The sequence below is a fragment of the Lethenteron reissneri genome, chromosome 40 (genome assembly GCF_015708825.2).
Source record: "Lethenteron reissneri isolate LAM-NWPU_2019-01 chromosome 40, ASM1570882v1, whole genome shotgun sequence".
NCBI classification, from domain to species: domain Eukaryota; kingdom Metazoa; phylum Chordata; class Hyperoartia; order Petromyzontiformes; family Petromyzontidae; genus Lethenteron; species Lethenteron reissneri.
Genome location: NC_083818.1, coordinates 12,313,441 through 12,336,821, shown reverse-complemented (window position 1 = coordinate 12,336,821; position 23,381 = coordinate 12,313,441). Strand labels below are relative to the sequence as shown.

General features: G+C 57.0%; 2 protein-coding genes across 2 annotated transcripts; one reads left to right on the top strand and one right to left on the bottom strand.

The window, feature by feature from the left end:
* The first annotated feature begins 219 nt into the window (after nucleotides 1-219).
* On the top strand, nucleotides 220-17,171 carry LOC133352508 (cyclin-Y-like protein 1). Its single transcript, XM_061568191.1, is given in 11 exon segments — nucleotides 220-522; nucleotides 8,380-8,454; nucleotides 8,852-8,886; nucleotides 9,148-9,196; nucleotides 9,199-9,247; nucleotides 9,747-9,782; nucleotides 11,037-11,091; nucleotides 11,315-11,434; nucleotides 11,549-11,715; nucleotides 12,284-12,446; nucleotides 13,777-17,171. Coding segments are annotated over 11 exon segments (1,026 nt in total). The 5' UTR covers nucleotides 220-362; the 3' UTR covers nucleotides 13,894-17,171.
* A 1,563-nt stretch (nucleotides 17,172-18,734) lies between these two features.
* Nucleotides 18,735-21,158, bottom strand: LOC133352509 (V-type proton ATPase subunit G 2-like). The gene is made up of 3 exons (XM_061568192.1): nucleotides 20,943-21,158; nucleotides 20,055-20,155; nucleotides 18,735-19,653 (listed from the first exon to the last, which is right to left on the bottom strand). The coding sequence occupies exons 1-3, from the start codon at nucleotides 21,022-21,024 to the stop codon at nucleotides 19,486-19,488; spliced, it is 351 nt and encodes a 116-aa protein (XP_061424176.1). The 5' UTR covers nucleotides 21,025-21,158; the 3' UTR covers nucleotides 18,735-19,485.
* Between the last annotated feature and the right edge of the window lie 2,223 nt (nucleotides 21,159-23,381).

Genomic DNA, 23,381 nt, shown 5'->3' with positions numbered 1-23,381 from the left:
TGGGGGCAGCAGAGTGGGAGGGGTGGAGTGTGGGGGGGGGGCAGCAGAGTGGGTGGGGTGGAGTGTGGGGGGGGGCAGCAGAGTGGGTGGGGTGGAGCGTGGGGGGGGGGGGCGTCTCGTGGTCGCGGTGGAGCCCGGGAAGGAGAGCGGCGTGGTGGGTGTTGGTGGTGGTGGGTGTTGGTGGGGGGTGGAGGAGACCGCGACTCGAGCCGCGGACGAGGGCGAGGAAGAGGAGGCAGCAGCAGCTGCGGCGCATGGCGGCGGTGGTGCGGGGTTTCGGCGGGCGGGCGGCAGCGTGAGCGAGAAGGAGCGAACAGCAGCAGCGGCAGCAGCGGCAGCAGCGGCCGGCGGCGGCGGCGGCGATGGGGAACCGCGCGTCGTGCTGCGTGGCGGCGCCCGGCAGCCCGGGCCCGTCCCGCAACCACGCGGAGCCGCACCGCGCGGCGGCGCGCGCAGACGACGCGCGCGACGGGGGCGCCGCCGTCCACCTCCAGCACATCAGCGACAGGGAGGCGCTCGACGGTACGCGGGGGGGGGGGGCACCCAGGGGGGGGGGGCGGGGGGCACGCGGGGGGGAGGGGGGCACGCGGGGGGGGGGCACGCGGGGGGGGCACATGGAGGGGGAGCACGGTGGGGGGGCACGCGGGGGGGGGCACGCGGGGGGGGGCACATGGAGGGGGAGCACGGTGGGGGGGGGCACGCGGTGGGGGCGGCACGCGGGGGGGGGGCATGGCGAGATCCACGGCTCGGGGTGAAGGCGGTGGGCACGAGGCCGCAGCGGACGCGGTGCATGGGTTTCAGGGCAAGGGTTGGGGGGGGGGCAATGGTGCACAGAGTGTGGGGGGCACGGCGTGTGGGGGGCACGCGGAGTGTGGACGTGGTGCGCGGCTTAGGCGGAGGGGCATGGGAGGGGGAGTTTGTTCTCGGGGCACGGGGCCCAGAGAGAGAGTGCACGGGGCGGTGTGGACGTGAGCTCGCGGCAATTTGACTCTTGGGGCGGCCCGAGGCTGCTGGGGGCATTGGGCTCGGGGCGCGTCCGTGGGAGCGCAGCACCGTGCAGGGGGCATGGCCACGGGCGGCCAGGCTCTTGGGGATGGGGACACGGCGCGGGTAAGGGGGGCGCGGGTAAGGGGGGCACGGGTAGGGGGCACGGGTGATGGGGGCGCGGGTAAGGGGGGCACGGGTGATGGGGGCACGAGGTATACGCGGGCGAGAGCCCATTGAGACGCTGGCCGCTGCCTTGCGAGGGAGACCCGGGCAGGAAGCGGGGAGTCGAGGCCCCTTCCCCGGGCACTGGGCTCTGGGCAGGGTCCCGGGGGGTCGGGGTCCAAGGGGGCGTCCAGAGGCCGCGCCCCCTCGGGAGTCGAGCGCCGCCGACGCCGCTTGGGGCGCGGGCTGCCACTGAGGTCCCGAGTCTCTGGGTCTCGGTGTTCAGTGTCTCAGTGTACCCGAGTATACCCGTGTCCTAGTGTCCCAGTGTCTCCGTGTCTTAGTGTCCCAGTGTCTCAGTGTCTCAATGTTCCTGTGTCCCAGTGTCCCAGTGTCTCCGTGTCTTAGTGTCTCAGTGTCTCCCTGTCCCAGTGTCTCAGTGTCCCAGTGTCCCAGTGTCCCATTGTCTCCGTGTCTCCGTGTCTCAGTGTCCCAGTGTCTCAGTGTCCCAGTGTCTCAGTGTCCCAGTGTCCCAGTGACTCCCTGTCCCAGTGTCTCAGTGTCCCAGTGTCGCAGTGTCACAGTGTCCCAGTGTCCCATTGTCTCCGTGTCTCCGTGTCTCAGTGTCCCTGTGTCCCTGTGTCCCAGTGTCCCAGTGTCCCAGTGTCTCAGTGTCCCAGTGTCTCAGTGTCTCCGTGTCCCAGTGTCTCAGTGTCCCAGTGTCTCAGTGTCCCAGTGTCTCAGTGTCTCAGTGTCTCAGTGTCCCAGTGTCTCAGTGTCTCCGTGTCCCAGTGTCCCAGTGTCCCAGTGTCTCAGTGTCCCAGTGTCCCAGTGTCTCAGTGTCTCCCTGTCCCTGTGTCTCAGTGTCCCAGTGTCTCATTGTCCCAGTGTCCGTGTGTCCCAGTGTATTAGTGTCCCAGTGTCTCAGTGTCTCAGTATCTCCCTGTCCCAGTGTCTCAGTGTCCCTGTGTCCCAGTGACTCCCTGTCCCAGTGTCTCAGTGTCGCAGTGTCACAGTGTCCCAGTGTCCCATTGTCTCCGTGTCTCCGTGTCTCAGTGTCCCTGTGTCCCTGTGTCCCAGTGTCCCAGTGTCTCAGTGTCCCAGTGTCCCAGTGTCTCAGTGTCTCCGTGTCCCAGTGTCTCAGTGTCCCAGTGTCTCAGTGTCCCAGTGTCTCAGTGTCCCAGTGTCCCAGTGTCTCAGTGTCTCAGTGTCCCAGTGTCTCAGTGTCTCCGTGTCCCAGTGTCCCAGTGTCCCAGTGTCTCAGTGTCCCAGTGTCCCAGTGTCTCAGTGTCTCCCTGTCCCAGTGTCTCAGTGTCCCAGTGTCTCATTGTCCCAGTGTCGCAGTGTCGCAGTGTCCGTGTGTCCCAGTGTATTAGTGTCCCAGTGTCTCAGTGTCTCAGTATCTCCCTGTCTCAGTGTCCCTGTGTCCCAGTGTCCCAGTGTCTCAGTGTCTCAGTGTCCCAGTGTCCCAGTGTCTCAGTGTCTCCCTGTCCCAGTGTCTCAGTATCCCAGTGTCTCAGTGTCCCAGTGTCCCAGTGTCTCAGTGCCCTAGTGTCCCAGTGTCTCCGTGTCTCAGTGTCCCAGTGTCGCAGTGTCCCTGTGTCCCAGTGTCGCAGTGTCCCTGTGTCCCAGTGTCCCTGTGTCCCAGTATCTCAGTGTCCCAGTGTCCCAGTGTCTCCGTGTCTCAGTGTCCCAGTGTCTCAGTGTCTCGGTGTTTCGGTGTGTCTCAGTGTCACAGTGTCCCTGTGTCCGAGTGTCCCAGTGTCTCAGTGTCCCAGTGTCCCAGTGTCTCAGTGTCCCAGTGTCACAGTGTGTCCCAGTGTCACAGTGTCCCAGTGTCCCAGTGTCACAGAGTCTTAGTGTCTCAGTGTCCCTGAGTAAGTCAGCCCCTGTGTGTCTTGAGAATCTGAATACCCGATCCCTGAACATCTGAGATTCTGTGTCCCTGAGTCTCAAGGTTGCCTGAATATTGAAGTGCTGCCTGTGTCCCTCGGTGTCGTCTGTGTTCGTGTGTGTCCCTGAGTCCTGTGTCCCTGGGTGTTCGTGTGTGTCCCCTGACTGCCTGTGTTTCCACTGCCTTGCAGGCCGTCGGTGCGTGCCGGTTTGTGTGGTTGTGACAATAAATAGTGGTGGCGTTGCGGTGTTTAGTTGGTTGACCTTCCCCCGCTGCCCCGTTAGCACGGTTGGCTAGGTACAGTGTGAAAGAAGTTCAACGTACACACAATACATTCAGTGGGCGCTCTCTAACAACACTGTGGCGACCGTGAAGTGAGGATGCGCGTGTGGGCAGAGGTGGTGAGTGGCAGGAGGCGGTGGTAGTGGGTGGTCGTGTGGGAGTATGTGTGAGTGTGTGTTAGTGTGTGTGTCACCTTATGTGTGAGTGTGTGTCACCGTGTGTCACCTTGTGTTAGTGTGGGTGAGTGTGTGTCACCTTGTGTGTCACCGTGTGTGTCACCGTGTGTCACCTTGTGTGTTAGTGTGTGTCACCGTGTGGGAGTGTGTGTCACCTTGTGTGTTAGAGTGTGTCACCTTGTGTGTTAGAGTGTGTCACCGTGTGGGAGTGTGTGTCACCGTGTGGGAGTGTGTCATCTTGTGTGTTAGAGTGTGTCACCTTGTGTGTCACCGTGTGTGTCACCGTATGTCACCTTGTGTGTTAGTGTGTGTGTGTCACCTTGTGTGTTAGTGTGTGTGTCACCGTGTGTGAGTGTGTCACTGTGTGTGTGTGTGTCACTGCTTACAGGAAGTGTGTAGCTGCTGCTGCTCCGTCACCTCTGTGCATGCGGCATGGACTCAGGGGACCGTGTGGCTTTGATGCCGGGGCTAGGGAGGGCGAGGGGGGGGCGTGGCCCCCCCCCCCTCTCTGCATCTCTTTATTTAACCCCCCACACACAACTCATAAAGCACACACACAGCACACAAACAGCCCACACATGCAGCATATAAACACATGGCACACACACGGACCACATGGCATACACAGTACACGTACAGCGCACACATGCATCATGCACACACACAGCTCCCGCAGCACACACATAGCATGCACACAGCACACACACAGCATGGACACAGCACACACACAGCATGCACACACACAGCTCCCGCAGCACACACGCAGCTCGCACAGCACACATACAGCTCGCACACAGCACGCACACACACAGCACCACCAGCTGCTCCTCTTCCCCCTCATCCCCCAGCATTTGTCCTCGTGTCTGATTCATGTGGTATGGTGAGTGTGGGGTAAGTGCGGTGGTGAGTGCAGTTTGTCTATTGATGAGTGAGTAGTCTTGAGTCGTGAGGGTGTTATGAGTAGTATATGGAGCGGTGAGTTTGGTGTTATGAGTAGTATATGGAGTGGTGAGTTTTGTGTGGTAAATAATATTAATTGGTGAGTGTGGTGTGGTGACTAGTATTGTGAGTGATGAGAGGAGTACATTGAATGGTAATAAGGAGTAAGAGTGGTATATGGAGTGGTGAGTGGTGTGACTGGTGAGTGGGCGATTGCGCGCCGAGTGTTGCGTGGTGTTGGCAGGGTAATGTGCGGTGAGTGTGGCGCGTGTGGGGGTGAATGTGGCACGTCTGTGCATGGTATTAATATCTCCGGCTGGCTGGGAGACTGGGAGCGTGGTGTTCCCCGAGGACTCGCGCCTCGGCGCGTATGCCTGTGTGAGCGGTGGCGCCGCGGTTAACGCACTTCGCTACAAACCCAGAGACCCGTGTTCCATTCTCGCTCACGGCCAACACAGGTGACGATTATCTGAAGCGGCCATGGGCCTCCCCTAGGTCGGCTCAGTCTTAAAAGGGTACCTAGTACAGTGTAAACGTTGCCACTGGGGAGACGAATGTGCCCGGGCGCGGTGCTGGCGACCTGCCGCCTCGTGTGCCGTGCCGTCCATCGTAGCGAGAGGGAGATGGGAGGACGTCTCGCGTCGCAACAACTCGCCGCGGCGATTTGATTAACGATTACGATCTACGATCACGTGTTACTCGCTTCGATTTGTAAATGATCGACTGTCACGCACGATTTGCTGCATGCGTCGTGACGCGAAGTTGCATCGCCGTCTGTACGGTGCGCAGGGCACGCGCGTACGTCGTGCGCTCGTCCGGTAGCCGGGCGGCAGCAGGTCCTGTCGTTGAAGTCTGATCTTCCTCTATCACAGCGAGGCTGCTGGGGGAAAGTGGAAACTTTTTTCCCTCCTCCCGTCCCAAACGACCGAGTAAATCGGCTGGAATGCGCACCCAATCTCTTCTCGGAAGCTATGACCTCGGAAGCTTAGCAGGGTCAAGTCTGGATAGTGCTTTGATGGGTGACCACCTTGCACAGCAGGGTTGGTAAAGGCTGCGGGCCTACGTGCCGGGCAGCATCTCGTAATGCAGCAAAACCCGTTGTTGTGTTGTAGTTCTATGCTCCCATGTCTGCTGCCACGTCTGTGCTCCCCAGCAGTGTGATCCAGCATGGTGAAGCATGGTAAAATAACCCGCACGACCTGTAAGCCGTGGGGGGGCCGTGACACGTTACACGTAACACACGCGTGTTACGTGGACGCGTGTCACGCATGTTACGTGTACGAGGAAAACTCCGTGGGCGCCGACGCGTTCGCGGAACTCGTCTCCACGAGACGTCCTTGCCCCGGCGGGTTTCACGTACAAAGACGGACGGAGAGAGACGGCGAGGGACGTGGGGGGGCTGGGGGTAGGGGGGTAGGGGCCGGCCCCCGCTGGTGGTGTCGTGTTACCGGTGTGGGAGTGGAGTGGCCCGCGAGTGGCTCGCTCCGCTCGCGCCGCCCTTGTTCCCACGGCCGGCGCTGCAGAGCCGCGCGACCGCAGGCGGCACTACCGTGAAGAGGGACACGCGCGTGCACCCAGGGGACACGTGCACCCGGGGACACGTGCGCACGTGTGTGTCGGGAGCTGTAGTGTCGTGGTTCGCGTGCCGTGTTACTACGAACTCGCCGATTCACAGCAAACATCCGTGACGATGTGAACCGGTTCTGGGCCGCCACTAGGTCACCTCAGCCTTAAACGAGTATCTGGTGCGGTGTGTAAACATGAGACAAAGGTCGGCCGGCCGTGGTATTTGACACCCACCCCCTCCTGTACCGTAGCGGCCTTGGTAGATGCTACTCGCTAACAGCACTTTCCCCAAGTGTTAAATGGTACAATGGGGATCCTTTTCTATATGAAGCACATGTGGGTGTCTCGTGTATTTTGATGGGCCCGTCTGTGTTCACGCGTTCACGTGCACTCGCTCGCTGCGCCGCACGGATCCCTGGGGGGCACCTGGGACCCCGCGATCAAACTCCGCAGCCAGGGTCCCGCGCGATGCAGCAGGCTCCGTGCGCACCGCTCGTAGTACCGCGCGGTGAGGGTGGCGGTGATGAATACAGAACAGGTGAACGTGCCTTGTGTGTGTGTGTATGTACAACCCCTGAATCCTTAACCCCGTAATGCATAAAGGAGGTGAAGTGAGGAGAGAGACGCCCGTGGGAGTGAGAGTTGCCAGTGAAGTGCGACCTTTGACCCTATCTTTGCCGCCCCCTCTGCTCAAAGAAAAGCAGCACTCGTGCTGCTGCAGCTGCCATCGGACGAGAGTCGTTCGCCCGCTCGCCTGCCCGGTCGCTCAGTCTCGTGATCTTCCCCTGTGGCCTGTATGACCGATTCCCGGTTCTGCTATGTCTGTTTTTATTAATCATACCCGGCTGCTGTCGGCGTCGTATCATGAGATGAGTTGGATGCTCGTAGCGAGCAGCGTCATGACTCGTGTCGGAGAACGGCCCCTTCGGAAGGGGACGTCACAGAACTACTTCTGAAGTCTCTACAATCGCCTCTTTATCCACACTGGGGGCCTTCTCTGTACACCATGGCAAGAGCGTTCATCACATGTCAAACCATCATGCTTCATTCTCAGAGCTGCAATGTGCCAAACAAGTGAACATTCTAATACAGTAATAATGTTTTTGTGCCATTAATAGTGATATGGCTGAGACTTGAAATCTGGTTTAGTCTCCGGGGTTTGCCGGGATTCGCACCCAAGCTCGTGACCCGTGCTGGCTCGGTTGTCTTCACGCAGCGAGGGTCGCCTGAACCCCCTCTGGGCTTCACGTTGAACTCCAGTGTGAGGCCACTTCCCGCTGCTACACACGGCGATTGGTCTCATCATCTATGAGACTGCCTGCTCCCTGTGCCATCACACGTAGACTTACTCGTCGCCAGTGTAGGGGCAGGTCATGTTACTTTTCTTTAGTTGAGTTTGTGTAGATCCTGTAAAATATCTCGGAAAATGAAACGTACGTTCGGCAGTGACCTGGTGGGCAGGAGGAGCAAGGCGGTGGTGCCGAGAGGTCCTGGGTTTGAATTGAGGTTGAGGTTAGGATACGGATTTCATCAGCTGGACTGCCAGCGCTCATTGCTAAGCTTGGAGCACCTTAAGATTATCACGCAAAGTGTGGAAGGCTCGCTGCTAGGCCGGAGGTCGCGAGACAAACCCGGGAGCGAAGTGATAACTGACTGAGATGACCGGCAGATGCACCGCCTGTGCTCCTCTGCCACACGAGCGGCGAGCGACGCGCGTGCGGAGACGCGTGACCGTGGCGTGTTTGCGAGAGGATGTGGCTCCGCACGGGGCCTATTCAGGGATTTACCTCCGAACCCGACGGCTGAGGCTCATGGCGCTCTAATTCCGTCGGCGATTACGGACCCGGGCGATGGGCATGCCGCCACGCGCGCCCTCTCCCTGCCCACAGCCCCTTGCTGCCTGCGCAGGGGGGCAGCCGGGGGAGGGGCAAAAGGGGGCAGTAGCCACTCCCCTGCCCCCCCCTCCCAGAAATGTTGTGTTTAGATGGCCATTGTATGTCATAGCACTTTTTTGAGATCTATCAAGAATGTGAAATTGTAGATTATGTGCGTGTGGGGAGCAGTAGTGGAGTGGTGAGCACGCTGAACTACGAACCCCGGAGATCCGAGTTTAATTCCCGCTCATGACCAATAATGGTGGCGAATATCTGAACCAGTCATGGGCATCTCCTAGGTCGACTCAGCCTTAAAATGAGTACCTGGTGCAGTGCGTAAACGTGGCCACTGGGGAGACTAAGGCGGCCAGGCATGGTGCTGGCCACCCACCCCCTCGTGTGCTTTGCTGGCCTTCATTGGCACTCACTAACAGCACTTGCCACAACATTCTACTAAAGGCTGTATGGGGGATGTTTGTCTTTGTGTGTGCATTCACAGAGGTGGGCGGGGAGTGTAACCCCTCGGACCACCCGCGTGCCAGCACCATCTTCCTCAGCAAGTCCCACCCAGACGGTAGAGACTGCCGCAGCGCGGGCACTGCCACCACTACCACACTGAACCCCAACAACATGCAGCCACCATGCAACCACTACGACAACTACACTACCACCACTACCACAACACTAAACCCCGACAACACACCAACACCGTTAAACCACTTTGGGGTTTGTGCAGCGCGTGTGACGCGTTTGCCATGTGTGTAACATGTGTGCCGCGATCGTGTGTGTGTGTGTATAGTTTTGTGTGTGTGTACGTTGTGACTTGTCCGTAGGTGTTTGTAGATGCGTGTGTTTGTACACCATTGGCGTTCATGTGTGAATGGCGTGACGTGTGTGTTGTTGTGTGTAGTAGTGTGTGCGTATACGGCGTGATGTTGTGATGTGTTGGCGCTGTGCGTTGTTTATTGCAGTTCGCGACAAGAGGAAGAGCGTCCACATGAACCACGTGAGTGATGGCCCCAGGAGCGCCCGGCTCACACTCATTGTCCCTTACCTCACCGCGTGAGTGCTCAGCGCGACTCGGCATCACTTCGACAAGGGAGGCATCGGGACACTTTGTGTGTCAATCACCGTATTATCATCGTGTGTCCATGTAACGCGTGTGTGCGTGTCGCTTGTGTGCGTGTCACGTGCGTGCGTGTCACGTGCGTGCGTGTCACCTGTGTACATGTAACGCGTGTGCGTGTGTGCCATGCGCTGGAAACAGGTCTCTCCGTCGCAGCCTCTGAAGAAGTCGAGCTCCTGCTCCACGATTTTTTGGACGACAGCACCGTGAGCCAGCCCAACCTCAAGTACACCATCAAGTGGTGAGCACCACACACTCACACCACATTCACCACACTCACCACACTCACCACACTCACACCACACTAATACGACACTCGCCACACACAGCCTGTACACACCCCACACGCATCCCACAAACACCACACACACCACACTCACACCTCACACAGCCTGCAAACACCCCACACACACCACACACCACACACATTCATTCCCTGTGGTGCAGATTCACGTTTTTTCCCCACTGGTCTCTAATTCTTGCCGTGCTTGTTTTTGTCTTGTGCGTGCGAATCTGTGCACGCGTGACCCTGCGTATGTGTGCGTCCGTGTCTGTATGACCGTGCACGCGTGTGCATGTCGATGTGCGTGCGTCTTTGTCTGACTGCGTGTCCACGTCTGTGCGTCTCCTGTCTGCGTGCATCCCTGTACCTCGGTGCCTGCGTGCATCCCTGTACCTCGGTGCCTGCGTGCATCCCTGTACCTCGGTGCCTGCGTGCGCGCGTGTGCGTACGCTTGCAGCGTGGCGTTGGCCGTTTACTACCACATCAAGAACAGGTGAGTGGCCGCGCCCTGCGTCACTCTAGACACGTGTCGGGGCTGGGGACCGGTTGGAGCGCCCCCTCGTCTCCACACGGGCTCACGGTGGACCCAGGCAGCCGAAACCAAAGTCGGTGCTGCTCGAAAGGGCGGCTGCTCGATAGGAGGAGGGGAAGGGGGTGGAGCGGAGGAGGAGGAGACTTGTCAGCAAAGCCCTCATGAGAAGAGTACAGCATCGGCCGTATCGTCGTGATCAGGCAGCCGAGTGCCGCCCGACCCCTGACTCCCGACCCCGGGGTCTTAACGGCAGATGTGTGTGGGAGCAGGGGGCGGTCTCGGGCAGCGGCTCCAGGGGGTGGGGGTGGAGCGAGGTTGGGGGAGGGGGCAGCCTCGTGGGGGGTTTGGATTGTCGCAGGCTGGATAGAGCCGGAGCTCGCGCTTCCTCTCGCGATGGGGGAGAGGGCGACACTTCGTCTCAGGCGATCGTGGGGGGAATCTATCCGGGCCGTGACCTTAATTCCACAGCTCAGATTGTGCGGGGCCTCGCCTCTACGACGGGGCCGGCAAACGGCATTTATCCGTGAAGTCACCGGTTGTCCTGTAGTCGTGTGCACACGGTCAGTGCCGACAGTCCCGGCGTGATCACGGCTCGGTGTCAGCTGTTGTGGGGTTGCTCGCCACAGGGAATTAAAATCCGCATTTGGCCCCTGGCAATGAAAAGTTCCCCCACCCCTGGACTCGAGTGAGCACTGGGGTTGTGGCCGCGTTAACGGCCGAGTTAGGGTCCAGAGCTGGAGTCCTCGAGTGGAAGCTGAAGTTTGGGTTTTGTCCAGAGCAGTGAAGGGGTTGGGGTTTGGGTCAGGGATAGGCAGGGGTGATGGCTGGAATGAATGGTCAGGGCTGGGTTTTGGGAGGTTTGCTGGGTTAGGGTCGTGGTCGGCGTTGGTGTTGGGTTCAGGACCCGGGTTCGAGTCGCGATGTCACCGCTACTTTGTTGTCCGCCGTGGTGCACCACTGAGCAGAGTCGAAGCGATTCGGCACTCGCTCAGATGCGGTGATTTCGTACAATGCTAGGTCATGATTCGGTTCACGAAATTATTTATTTTCCCCAGCAGTGGTTGCGGCATCTAGCGGCCACAAGGTTTCCCTGAACCAATCGCGAGCAACGTAAATGAATGTCGGATGATGGATTCTCACACGTGCGATCTGCTCGCGTGTCTTGTGGGCGTAAGCGAGTTCTGGCGCTCACCGACCTCTGACCTCTTTCCCCAGGGACCCTGATGTGCGGCTCATGGAGATCTTCGATGAAAAACTTCATCCTCTCTCCGTAAGGGAGGGCTGGGAGGGGGGGGTGATGACGGCGGTGGCGGTGGTGGCGGTGTGACATTTGTGATGGTGCAATCATTTTGTGGTGTGGTGTTGATGTTGATGATAATGGTGTTACGATAATTGTGATGGCGATGTGGTGCTGTGACGATGGGATGCTGTCGTGTGACGTAGCATGCGTGTCGTGTGCCTGCTGTGTGCTACGCCGTCGTGCGACGGAGCAGAAGAGCGAGACGCCGGCTGATTACGAGAAGCACGAGCCGGACCACAAGCAGATCTACCGTTTCGTGCGCACGCTGTTCAACGCCGCGCAGCTCACCGCCGAGTGCGCCATCGTTACCCTCGTAAGGCCACGCAGCACTCGCCATGGGGCTGCGAGTCACCGCCGGGGTCAGGTGTCGTGACCGAACGCAACTCATCGCTCGCGTTCCTTGATCCTGTACGTCCCCCCGCGCCAGGTGTATCTGGAGCGGCTGCTGACGTACGCGGAGGTGTCCGTGTGTCCGGGCGGGTGGAAGCGCATGCTGCTGGGAGCCATCCTGCTGGCGTCGAAGGTGTGGGACGACCAGGCCGTGTGGAACGTCGACTACTGCCAGATCCTGCGCGACATCACGGTGGACGACATGTGAGCAGAGACCAAGCTCCCCCGTACAGCCTTGTATAGGCTGCTGGGGCAAGTGCTGTTAGCGAGCGCCTGTGACGGGCGGTGGGGCGAGTCTGTCCGCAGAGATGTGGCCACTGTTGAATTCCTCTCGCAGTGGTGCTCAGTTCTTCGTCCCCGGGGGGGGAATGGGTTGCGTCGACTCATCGAGATGTGGACTCGCAGCCTTCAGAATGCGAGCCTTGAAGTGGCGTGTCCGGATACATCCCTTGCATACGATCGCGTGCCGCTCAAAGTTCAAGAAGGATGGACGGGTTCACGAACCCACTCGCCGTGCCGATGTCTCCTTGCCACCTCGTAGCTCCGCGGGACTGGGATTTTCACCCGGCGAGACACTCGCCTGTCCGCCAGGCTCCATTCCGCTCCTGCGCCCAGACGTCGGGGAGTTTTACAAACAAATCTCCGCGTGACTCGCCAACCTTGCTTCGTAAGCGCTGCACGGCTGGCGCGGCGCCACTCGCGGGTGTGGAGTTTGGGTTCCGTGTTTGACTCGGCCCCCGTCGTTGGCACCCCCCACCCACCTACTCCCCAGGAACGAGCTGGAGAGACAGTTCCTGGAGATGCTGCAATTCAACATCAACGTGCCGTCCAGTGTCTACGCCAAGTACTACTTCGACCTGCGGTCGCTCGCCAACGACAACAACCTCAACTTCCCCCTGGAGCCGCTCAGCAAGGAGCGCGCACAGAAGCTTGAGGTCTCCGTCCCTCACACAGATACGCACGCACAGGCATGCACAGACACGCACGGACAAGCACAAACGCACAGGCACGCACAGACACGCACGGACAAGCACGAACGCACAGGCATGCACAGACACGCACGGACAAGCACGAATGCACAGGCACGCACAGACACGCACGCTCAAGCACGAACGCACAGGCACGCACAGACACGCATGCTCAGACATGCACAGATTCGCACGTACATGCACGCCCAGACATACAGACACAGATACAGATAGACATGCAGACAGATATACACAGACATGCAGACACACGCAGGCTCATACACATACAGATACTCTCGAATACACACAGACATGCAAATACACACAGGTACACACACATGCAGACACTTCACACAGACACGCACACATGTGTACATGCAGACACCACCAACAGCAGCCGCCATTTGACACTAAGTGATAGTGACGTCACCGCAGCGATTGTACCAGGCTAAATGCACTTTGAGGCCACATCAACTGCCAAGGCTTGCTGGCAGGAGATCATAGTACAGAGCCAATAGCATAATTCACGAGCCTCCTTCACAGAGGCCGATCTTGACACCGCTGGTATCATTGCCAAGCCCATTCAGCACCACATCTTACCATACGACATTGGCCAATCTCTTCCCTAGCCCCTACCATGCCTATTTAGCCCCCTCTCTGTGGTCAAACAGAACCTGCTTGGGCATGCGGTGGCTGGGCATGTGGGCTACATGACCCAGGTAGCGTAGGAGAAGCCTACTGTTGGGACTACTGCCAGCTCTTTCAAAGATCTTGTGAGATCACAAAATCCAGTCTGGTTCAATTAAAGATAGATCACAGACAGGCCAGCCTGAATGTTTTGAACTGGCACAGATGTTGATTTAAAGAGGTCCACGTTTCACAAGCATAGAGAAGACCTAGAGCTCATATAAAACAATAGGTTCGGTAGCTTTCACACAGCGTTATACAGCCAATTAAAAAATAATGCTGCTCGACTTGTTTGGAGCGAAACCTCTGCTGCCAAAGTGGAGCTGGTAAAAAGCACCACTGCCCAGGAACAGAAACTCCACTCTTCACAACTGTCCCATAACTCATGGGGAGTTAAGGGAGAGGAATATTTGAAGGCATAAAATACCGAGATACATACACACATACTTGAACACACAAACAGATAGACACAGCACGCACCGGCTAGTCACGCTGACTGGCCTTTGAGCCGTATGAGCTGCCTGGCTGGAGAGGAGGGGGTGGCATCTGGTGGTTGTGGGGCTGTGCTGCGTGTCTGGCTGACTGCCCGCGGTGACGTGCGTGGGTCTAGGCCATCTCTCGGCTCTGCGAGGACAAGTACAAGGACCTGAACAAGACGACGATGCGACGCTCAATCAGTGCGGACAACCTGGTGGGCCTGCGGAGAACCCACGCAGTGCTGTCTTAACCCCATCAACACCATCACGGCCATCACCTCCACCACAGTGATGTCCTATCCCCATCAACACCATCACGGCCATCGCTAACTCCATCATAAGCACCTCCACTCCCCTGCTGTTCTAACCCCACCATCACACACCCATCATCGTCATCATCACCGCCATCAAAACTGTGCTTTCCTTGCCCCATCACTCACATCATCATCATCTCCATCACTTCCACTCCATTGTAATCCCTAAGACCACTATAATCACAATCACTATTGTCATCAACACTATTACCACTGCCACTACTCCCTGCTTCTCTACATGTGCCACCACATCTCAGGCAGATGGACGGGGTTGGGAGGATGAGCAGGTTTCTGCGGTCATGGGTCAGACTTAATAGTGGATAAAAATAGGTGTGATGGGTAATGTACAGGAATGCCAGCTGACTGGAATTTAAGGCAAGAGGTATTAAGTATGGTCGGGGAGGACTGGGGGATTAGTGACTTCATTGTTTCGTGATAGACTAGAATATGGAAATGAGTCGTGATGGACTGGGGTGGAGGGTTTCAGGCTGGGTATGATGCGATGGTATGATGCGATGGTATCGCCGTGGAGAGACTGGGTCCATCCCAGCTACGCAGCCCACCCGGAGCTCTCGTTGCGTGGAGCGACTCTCCGTGAAGGTGCCGCCTCCTCTTGCTCGTGTGACGTTAACTCTGAAAACGTTGCTCATTCGCGGGCCAAGATTCGTGGACTTTGGATGACCCTGACCCCAGAGGGAGAACCCCCCCCACCTTGGGAGGAACCGGGGGGGGGGGGGGCCTGTACCGCTCGGGGACCTCCGGGGAGTACGGCGGTGGATTCCACTTGCTGTGCACCGCACGTGGCTCTGAAGTTTAATTCTGCCGTGGGAGGGGGGGGGGCGTGGAGGTGCGGGGGATTCAAGTGGTTGTGGTCGTGAAGATTGAGCTCCGGGCTCTTTGGAACTCGAGCGGAGCGTGGCTCAAGCGGCAGTTACCGATGGACGTAGCCAGCGGCACCAACCCCGAACCCTGGCCATGACCATGGCTCCGCGTGCCCAGCCCCAGCGTGGCGCTGTCATGCGGGGGGGGGGGGGGGGGTCAAGCTGGGCCACCCTGGAGCATGCCGCTCGGTCGCGCTACATCTCCCCGCCGCCTCCGAGACATTTCAGCCCGTTGGCCTGGCCCCCCATTGGCCGGGGGGCGCCTCCATTACTTTATTTTCTTATTGATGTTATTTTTGTTTTGTTATGGAAGTGATTTAAGTTACATTTGTAGGTTGATTTTAATTTTTTTTAAATGCAGTATTAGTAATTTCAGGTCCAATGTTTAGCGATGAGACCCGCGTGGATTCGGAAGGGGGGCAGTGGGAGCTGATGAATTGCACATCGGGGGCTGGAGGGGATCGGGGGGGGTGAGGGGGGGCGGAAATGTCACTGCCCACCCCCTGCCCCCCACCCCACGGCCCCGACGCCACTTGAACTCCACGTGCCCGCCGTGGATCCGACCCCGCGGCCCCTGCGCGTGACCGTGCCGCCTGCGAGTGCCGCTCCCCGTTCCGCCGCCGCGGCAGCAGCAGCAGCCGCTTGCTCAGAATCTGCGGTCTCCCCTGCGAAGCGGGCAGGGGCCCAGCGAGCTTCGCCTCCACTTTCTCGTGGGGTGCGTCGAGTCCACTGTTAATTTACGGCCATAACGTTTTACAATTTACTTTGCGCGCAGTTTTTTTTCCTCCAAATTTACGATTCTGGCGATAACAGCACACAAGTATCCTCTTACAATGACATCACAGGGTCTTTTAGAGTCCAATTTTACAGCAGACGACGATGCACTTTGGTAATTCCCGTGTAAGTTGCCGGGCAGCTGTATTGGGAATTGAACTGTGACCAACGTGCCGACTTGCCAGCTGTCCGCTCGCATTTGCCCGGCGCAGCGAGTGTTGCCAGCCGAATAAATGACCTGTCAGCCGAGGAGAAAGCCCGTCGGCCAGAACGCGCACGTGAGTTTACATGCGCATGCCAAGACAGTCGGCGAGGGTACGGGTGTTCAGGGCGCACTGCGTCATGGATGTTACCCACAATGCCACCCTCCATCACAGCAAGCACACGCAGCAGCCTGGCCGTAGCACCGGCTTCCATGAGCACTTGCGGGCCTCGTTCAGCCGAGTGGTGCTAATTGGACATGACGGACAACTGTCGGATTAACCCCGAATGGTGTTCATCGGTGCATCGCAGCTCAAATGTTGTCCGGTAGGAATGGTGCCTCTACGGGCGTGAGTGCAGGCGCGACTGATGGTGCTGCCTGCAGGCGTGGTCGTGGCAGTGCCGCAGCGAGGAGTGGAATCCGTGTTGGGCACCAGGCCGCTGTTGGGTGCCCTCTCTGATGAGGCCCTCTCTGATGAGGCCCGCGGGACAGCTGCGCGCTGCTCCCACGGTGCAGCCGGGGACGTCCTTCATCTTGGCGGTGGCGGCGGTAGCGGCGACGTGTCCCGTGAACAAAGTGTGGCGAGGGTCGTCGGTTTCATTGTTCGAAGTTTGCGTGCGCGAGTTGTGCCGAGTCGTCCGAAAGTGAAACAATTGAGTGTGGTGGGGTGAGGCAATGCGAGCCTTGGTAGGGGGGGGGCATCATCACCCTTCACACGGCACAACACCTCACCTCCTGTACCCAGGGTGGTGGTGGTGACGACGATGAGGGTGGTGATGATGAGGGTGACGACGATGAGAGTGATGATGAGGGTGATGATGAGGGTGACGAGGGTGAGGGTGAGTGACACTACTGCGCAGACCCTGAGTGGCTGGCGAGGGAGCGTGTTTTGTAACGTGAACTGTGCTAATGAATTTCAAGCCCAAATAATTGAGCTGTGACTGGCTAAATTGGCGCAAAACATATATATGCGGTATATATAAGAAAAGGTATATACAAATATATATTTTTATAACGATGTGTTTTTAAATGGCGGGGAAAGTCCGAAGTGACACGTGCGCTTTTGAAAATCAGAAGTGACGGTGAGTTGTAAATTTTCTCCTCGTGCTTCATCAAAACTTGATCGGGCTGAGTGGATGTGCGAACGTGGTATAATATCAGCTGAATGTACAAGTCAGTTTCCATTTTTGAAAGAAAAAATCGCATAAATAAAACATTTGTTGGCCAAGGAATCGGAGATCCCAGAAATATTTTCTACCAACGAGGCAAGCGGTTTCTAGAGCTTTCTACCTCCAAGTTTGTCGTCTTAATGTAAATAACTTTTTACTGGGAGGAGCAAATAAACGCCAACTTTCAAAGCCCCGTCTCGCCGTGCGTTGTTGCACTGCCGCTGCTGCTGCGCTGTCGTCTCTACCAGTCGCAGTCCGACTGCACGTCGAGGTTATCCAGTCCATCGCCTCTCTGCAGCAGCAACACGAGACGAAGTCTGCTGCAGAACTGCCGGAGACTCGAGGATGGATCCCGAACATCTGCCAGTAACTGGCTCCAAGTTGTTCGGGCCAGAGACGTCGTTGAAATGGCAACATCATCACTCTGGGCCGCGGATCGTAGCGTCGATTGGCATCCATTGCGTACGATCCGCACTGCGAGTCGAGTTCTGATGGAGAAGATTGATGCGGACGCTTGTAGAGGAGTGAACGTAGAGTGTAAACCGATGTGCGGTAGGAAGCCACTGTAACCCATTTTCCACTGAGGTGATCACAACTATCCGGCGTGCCGCGGCACTCCACCAATTGGAATGAATGCAGATGGACAGCGCCTGGTGCAGCTGAACACGCTGCTGCTGCTGAACACGCTGCGCTGCTGTTGCAGCTGCTGCTGAACACGCTGCTGCAGCTGCTGCTGCTGTAGCTGAATACGCCGCTGCTGCTGCAGCTGCACACGCTGCTGCAGCTAAAGTTTATGTCACTGATGACGAATGCCTGGGTAATCAGCCACAATGTACAGCATGGTTCTCTGTAGAGCTCCTAGACTGCTCCACACCTTTCTATGACTGTTAGAACATTCGTGCGATGTTGAAATTCTTAAATCGTTTAACCTACGGACCAATTTTCTCTACTTCAACGTGTTGGCCCTAGCATTGCTAATCAGCTCTAACACATACAAGAGCCTCGTGGTGATGCGAGCCGTTTTAAAATGGTACAATGGAAGGCATGTTGTTGGAGAGTGCCGCTCGTGGCCGCAGGGGGAGGAGGCGGCTGTTGAATCTCAATTAGCTGCCGACTAAAACAAAACAATCAGCCGAGAGCTCATTGGGAGCAGAGCTGCCTTCGGGGCCAGTGACGCATGTTCCACACATGTCGGCAGTTTAGACTTGTGTGGGACTGCTTTATAAAGAACCGCAGACGACGCTCCTAATTTTAAAGCGTAGAAATTAGCGTGTGCTGACTTGGCAGATTGTCGGTAATTACAAAACTAAACATAAGTAAACAGACAGGGGTCTGTTAGTCCCTTCAGCCAATGGGAGTTTTGGAGCAATGTTTTCCATAAAGCAGTTCCGAGGGAAATTTCTGGGGCAGATTCAACATTTGTGTCTCATCAGCAATGTGTGGATCCTTGAACACCTGTGACAAAGAGCTGCGTAGCTCATCGGATTCCTCCAGAATAAATAATAAATATTCTGAAAGAAATGCAGTCGGATCACGAAGACCCGTAACTGAGTCGCCTAATGCAGTTTCGCTCACGACTGGTTTAGGAAGAGGACCGCTTTGGCTGTCGGATGGGGCCGTCGCCACCCTGCGTGCAGTAACAACTTGCCTCCTTGGGCAACGAGAGTGACTCACGTCGGACTGAGTGAAGGACACCACCGCGAGTCCCTGGAGCGCACGGGGGGCGTGGTGGAGACGGGGAAGCCGCGGGAATTTGAGCTCGGCTGCCTTTAATCTCGCGACAAATGAAGCGCCATCGCATGCAAGAACCGAGCGGTAACACTGACACGGGGCTACACGTGCGGTCACGAGCCCGGGGGGCCCGGCAACGCTGGGATGCATGCCGCCGCACTGGGCTCCAGCGATGCGGTTCCCTCCTGCACGCTGTTCAGGTTCTAGAAGTCCACTTTGATTTTAAGGAAAGCGGAGGTCAGGGGCCGAGGATTCGTTTGTCGGGGAAGGAGAAACTTGAGGCTGGCTGCTCGTCACCACGCCATCAGATGCCTCCCCCCGCGCAATCGGCGTTAGATTTGCGTGACGTGGGCTCCTCGCAGGATGCTGGATGCTCAAGCTCCCCAGCTCATGAAACCGCATTAACAACAGCAATAATAATAACACAATCGGCCACATAGGCCACTAATAGACATTTACACGACTTTGGCTCTTCATCAGGTATGGTGCCGTGCTGTCTGTGGTGTGCGTGTGGTGTTGTGAGCTATCTCCCCGCCCCCCCAGTAGTTAGTGTGGTGAGATATCCGCGGTAGTCGTGGTGAGTGTGGTGAGTGTGGTGGGTGTGGTGGGTGTGGTGAGTGTGGTGAGTTTGGTGAGTGTGGTGAGTGGTGGTGATTCTGGTGAGCTATCCGCGGTAGTCGTGAGTGTGGTGAGTGGTGGTGATTCTGGTGAGCTATCCGCGGTAGTCGTGGTGAGTGTGGTGAGTGGTGGTGAGTGTGGTGAGTGTGTTGAGCTATCCGCGGTAGTTGGCGTGTATCTCGGGCCGCACGTCCCACACCATGGCGAGGAGGCGGCGCAGCACGGGGTCGCGTGCCTCTCTCTGCCGCGCGTGCATCGCGTGCACCCGGCCACGCGTCTCCTCCTGGATGCGCGCCGACACATCTCCCTGGGAGCCCAGCACCTGCACAACCACAACAAGAACCACAACAATCACAAACACAATTACGAACAACTCTTAAACAATAATCGCAACACCCACAATAACAACGACAACCACATCTACAATCAATCACAACCTCAATAATCACAAACGACATCCAGAATCACAATTGCAACATCAATAATTCCAACAAAATACAATTGCCACAATCAACAAAACGACCACACGCAATCACAATCACAACCACTAAAACAAGTAAACCTACACTATGTTACACCACACTACGCCGATCAATGCTTCAATGAGACCATCACCGCGTCCTGCTTGCTGTGTCACTGTGTCATTCAGTGTGTCACTGCGTGTCACTGAGCGTGTCACTGCGTGTCAGAGCGTGTGTCACTGCGTGTCAGAGCGTGTCTCACCGTGTCCTGCTTGCCCCGGAACTCTGCGTCGCGTTGCTGCCGGTACTGCTCGATCTCAGCCTGTGCCTCCTCCTTCGCCTGACGCAGCCTGCGAGCCTTACCTGTGGGGTGGCCAGTGCCAGCATCATCATCATCATCAAGTCTACCACCACAATCAGCATCAGCAATACCATTACCTGCGCAATCAGAATCATCACCATCGCAGCAGCAACACTACGACCACAATAATTATCATCAGCACCACGAGAACCATCGCAATCAGAAGCAGTACTACCACCATAATTACATCAGCAGCCATTTAATAGTTGCCATGGTGATAATGTAGGTGGTGATTGCCATGGCTGTCATGGTGGAGGTCGTTGCCATGGCTGTAATGGAGGTGGTTGTTGCCATGGCTGTAATGGAGGTGATGGTTGTTGCCATGGCTGTAATGGAGGTGGTGGTGGTTGCCGTGGCTGTAATTGAGGTGGTGGTGGTTGCCATGGCTGTAATGGAGGTGGTGGTTGTTGCCATGGCTGTAATGGAGGTGGTGGTTAGCCATGGCTGTAATGGAGGTGGTGGTGGTTGCCATGGTTGTAATGGAGGTGGTGGTTTGCCATGGTTGTAATGGAGGTGGTGGTGGTTGCCATGGTTGTAATGGAGGTGGTGGTGGTTGCCATGGCTGTAATGGAGGTGGTGGTGGTTGCCATGGCTGTAATGGAGGTGGTGGTGGTTGCCATGGCTGTAATGGAGGTGGTGGTTGCCATGGTTGTAATGGAGGTGGTGGTGGTTGCCATGGCTGTAATGGAGGTGGTGGTGGTTGCCATGGCTGTAATGGAGGTAGTGGTGGTTGCCATGGCTGTAATGGAGGTGGTGGTTGTTGTTGCCACGGCTGTTGGCTGGACTCACGCTTGCGCGCCTCGGCCACTCGCTCCGCCGCGCGCTTCTCGGCGTGCAGCAGCTGCTGGATTCCCTGCGACTGACTCGCCATGGCGGGCGGCAGCACGAGGCGGGTGAGAGGCGCACGGGGCAGAGAGCGGAGACGATGGCGACCGCGGGGCGGCTCCTCCTCACGTCTCCCGAAGCAGCAGCAGATGGACCACGTCACGTGACGCGGGCGAGCCCCGCCTCGCCAAACCACGTGCTCGCCCAACCGTGCCCCCCCCCTCCCCTCTTTCCACGCAGCTTAACCACGTGATCCACATACCAACCACGTGACTACGGGACCCCCCCCCTCCCTCCCCCGCCATATGTAAACCTCGCGGCCATCTTAGCCCCCCGGGGTAGGAGGAGGCTGCGGAGCGGCCACGCCGAGAGGGCGCGTGGAACATTCTTCTAACATCTAACGCATTACCTCACGCACACACGCTTATGTTAGGAGTCGTCCATAAATGACGTCACGCGATTTAGGACGATTTTTGACCCCCCCCCTTCGTCACACGGCGTCACAGTCAGACCCCCCCCCCTCAAATGTGACGTCACAAAGCTCTGCCCCCCCCCCCTCAAAAAAATAAAACATGCTTCAAATCGCTTTAAACTATTGTCATTGTAGTGCGTATTTAATGTGGCGCTGCACTATGATGTTGTAGGAGAAAACATTTATTAAAAAGTAGATTTAATTAAGTAGAACGTGTTGTCTATAGTTATTTAAAGTTGCGCATTTTGATGTGACGTCACATTTCTCACCCCCCATCGTCACAAAATGTCTGACCCCCCCACTAGGTGCGTGACGTCATTTATGGACGGCCCCTTATTCTTGGTGGCATTTAATGTTTGCATTCACAAACAAACTGAACACATCCGTCAACAACACTTCGTGTGGCCTTGAAAGGGAAACCAAATATAGAATGGGCGACGTTTTGGGCAATGGCCCTTCGCGAGGCGCTATGGAAGGGCCATCAGCTGGTGCCCAGGCGCGCTCCGTCCCCCCGCCGCCGAGCGGCAGCCTCCTCGTCCTCCTCGTCGTCCTCCTCCTCCTCGTCCTCCTCGTCGTCCTCCTCCTCCTCCCAGGATGAGAGCGGCAGCTCCGCGTCCATCGCCAGGGACAGGAGGAGGAGGAGGCGAAGCGGGTTGCGTGCCAGCGCCACGGGGCTCGTCTTGCAGCCACCGCCCGGCTGATGGTGATGCTGATGATGGTGCTGATGATGCTGCTGCTGATGGTGATGATGCTGCTGCTGCTGATGATGCTGCCGCTGATGGTGATGATGCTGCTGATGATGCTGCCGCTGATGGTGATGATGCTGCTGCTGCTGATGGTGCTGATGATGATGCTGCTGCTGAGTCGGCAATGGTGCTGCACGCGGTACAATTAACGTCGTCGACACGTTCACCAGCAACAACTCCGTCGCCTTAACACTGACAAGTACGACATGAGACGTTTCGATCAATGACTCCCTTTAATTGCAATAGTTTGAGGCAGGAGGAGGGTGATGGTGGCGATGGTTTTAGAATGATGGTGATGGTGGGTCTCTTTTAAGTGGTGAGTGATGTTTTTTGTACTACGGTGATCCTTGATTGTGCGTCTGGACTGTGAGAGCAAGACTGAGAGTGAAACCATCTTCTTGGTTCTTTCGGTAAAGTCACGTAGAATGGAAATAATAAAATAATGAAAATAAAACATCAAATAATTCTCGCGACGTTTCGGCCACAACGCAAGCAGCCGTCCTCAGGTGAAGAGCAGGTCTGTCGAGGAGACAGCGTCTGAATGAAACACCACCAAGCTTGGAGCGTCTATATAAGCTGCTGGGTTGGAGGGGGAAAAGCGCCCTGACAAAATAATTTTCATATCAAGAGTAATTTAGCATATTTATGGGAAATTAGTACTACTTGTGATATGCGATTAGTACAAGCAGTACTAATCGCATATCTGTATTTACCCTAAAGATGCAGAATTCTTCTTGATATGCAAATTATTTTGTCAAGGCGCTCTTCCCCGTCCAACGTGACTTTACCGAAAGAACCAAAAAGATGAATCCCTGCAGTCACGAAAGCTTTAAATCGAAAAGTGAAACCATTCTTAACGCGAATCACGAAGCGAAGGGCCCCACAGGGAAGGGCTTGGATCACGGGGCTCTCTGTGGGAGACGGGAAGTGACACGAGTGGAGGGGGGGCAGAGGTGGCCGCCTGCTGCCGATGATGTGGCCGGGAGGAGGCGGCGATCGAGGGAAGGTCCGCGTCGAGTATCAGAGAGGGGGAGGCATGGGGGAGGGAGACGGGGGGAGGAGGAGTGTTGTGGAGGGGGGGTGGTGGTGGTGGAGGAGGAGTGAGGGGAAGGTGGTGGAGGAGTGACGTAGGGCGAGGGGAGGTGGTGGTAGAGGAGGAGGAGTGATGCTGATCTGCAGGGGGAG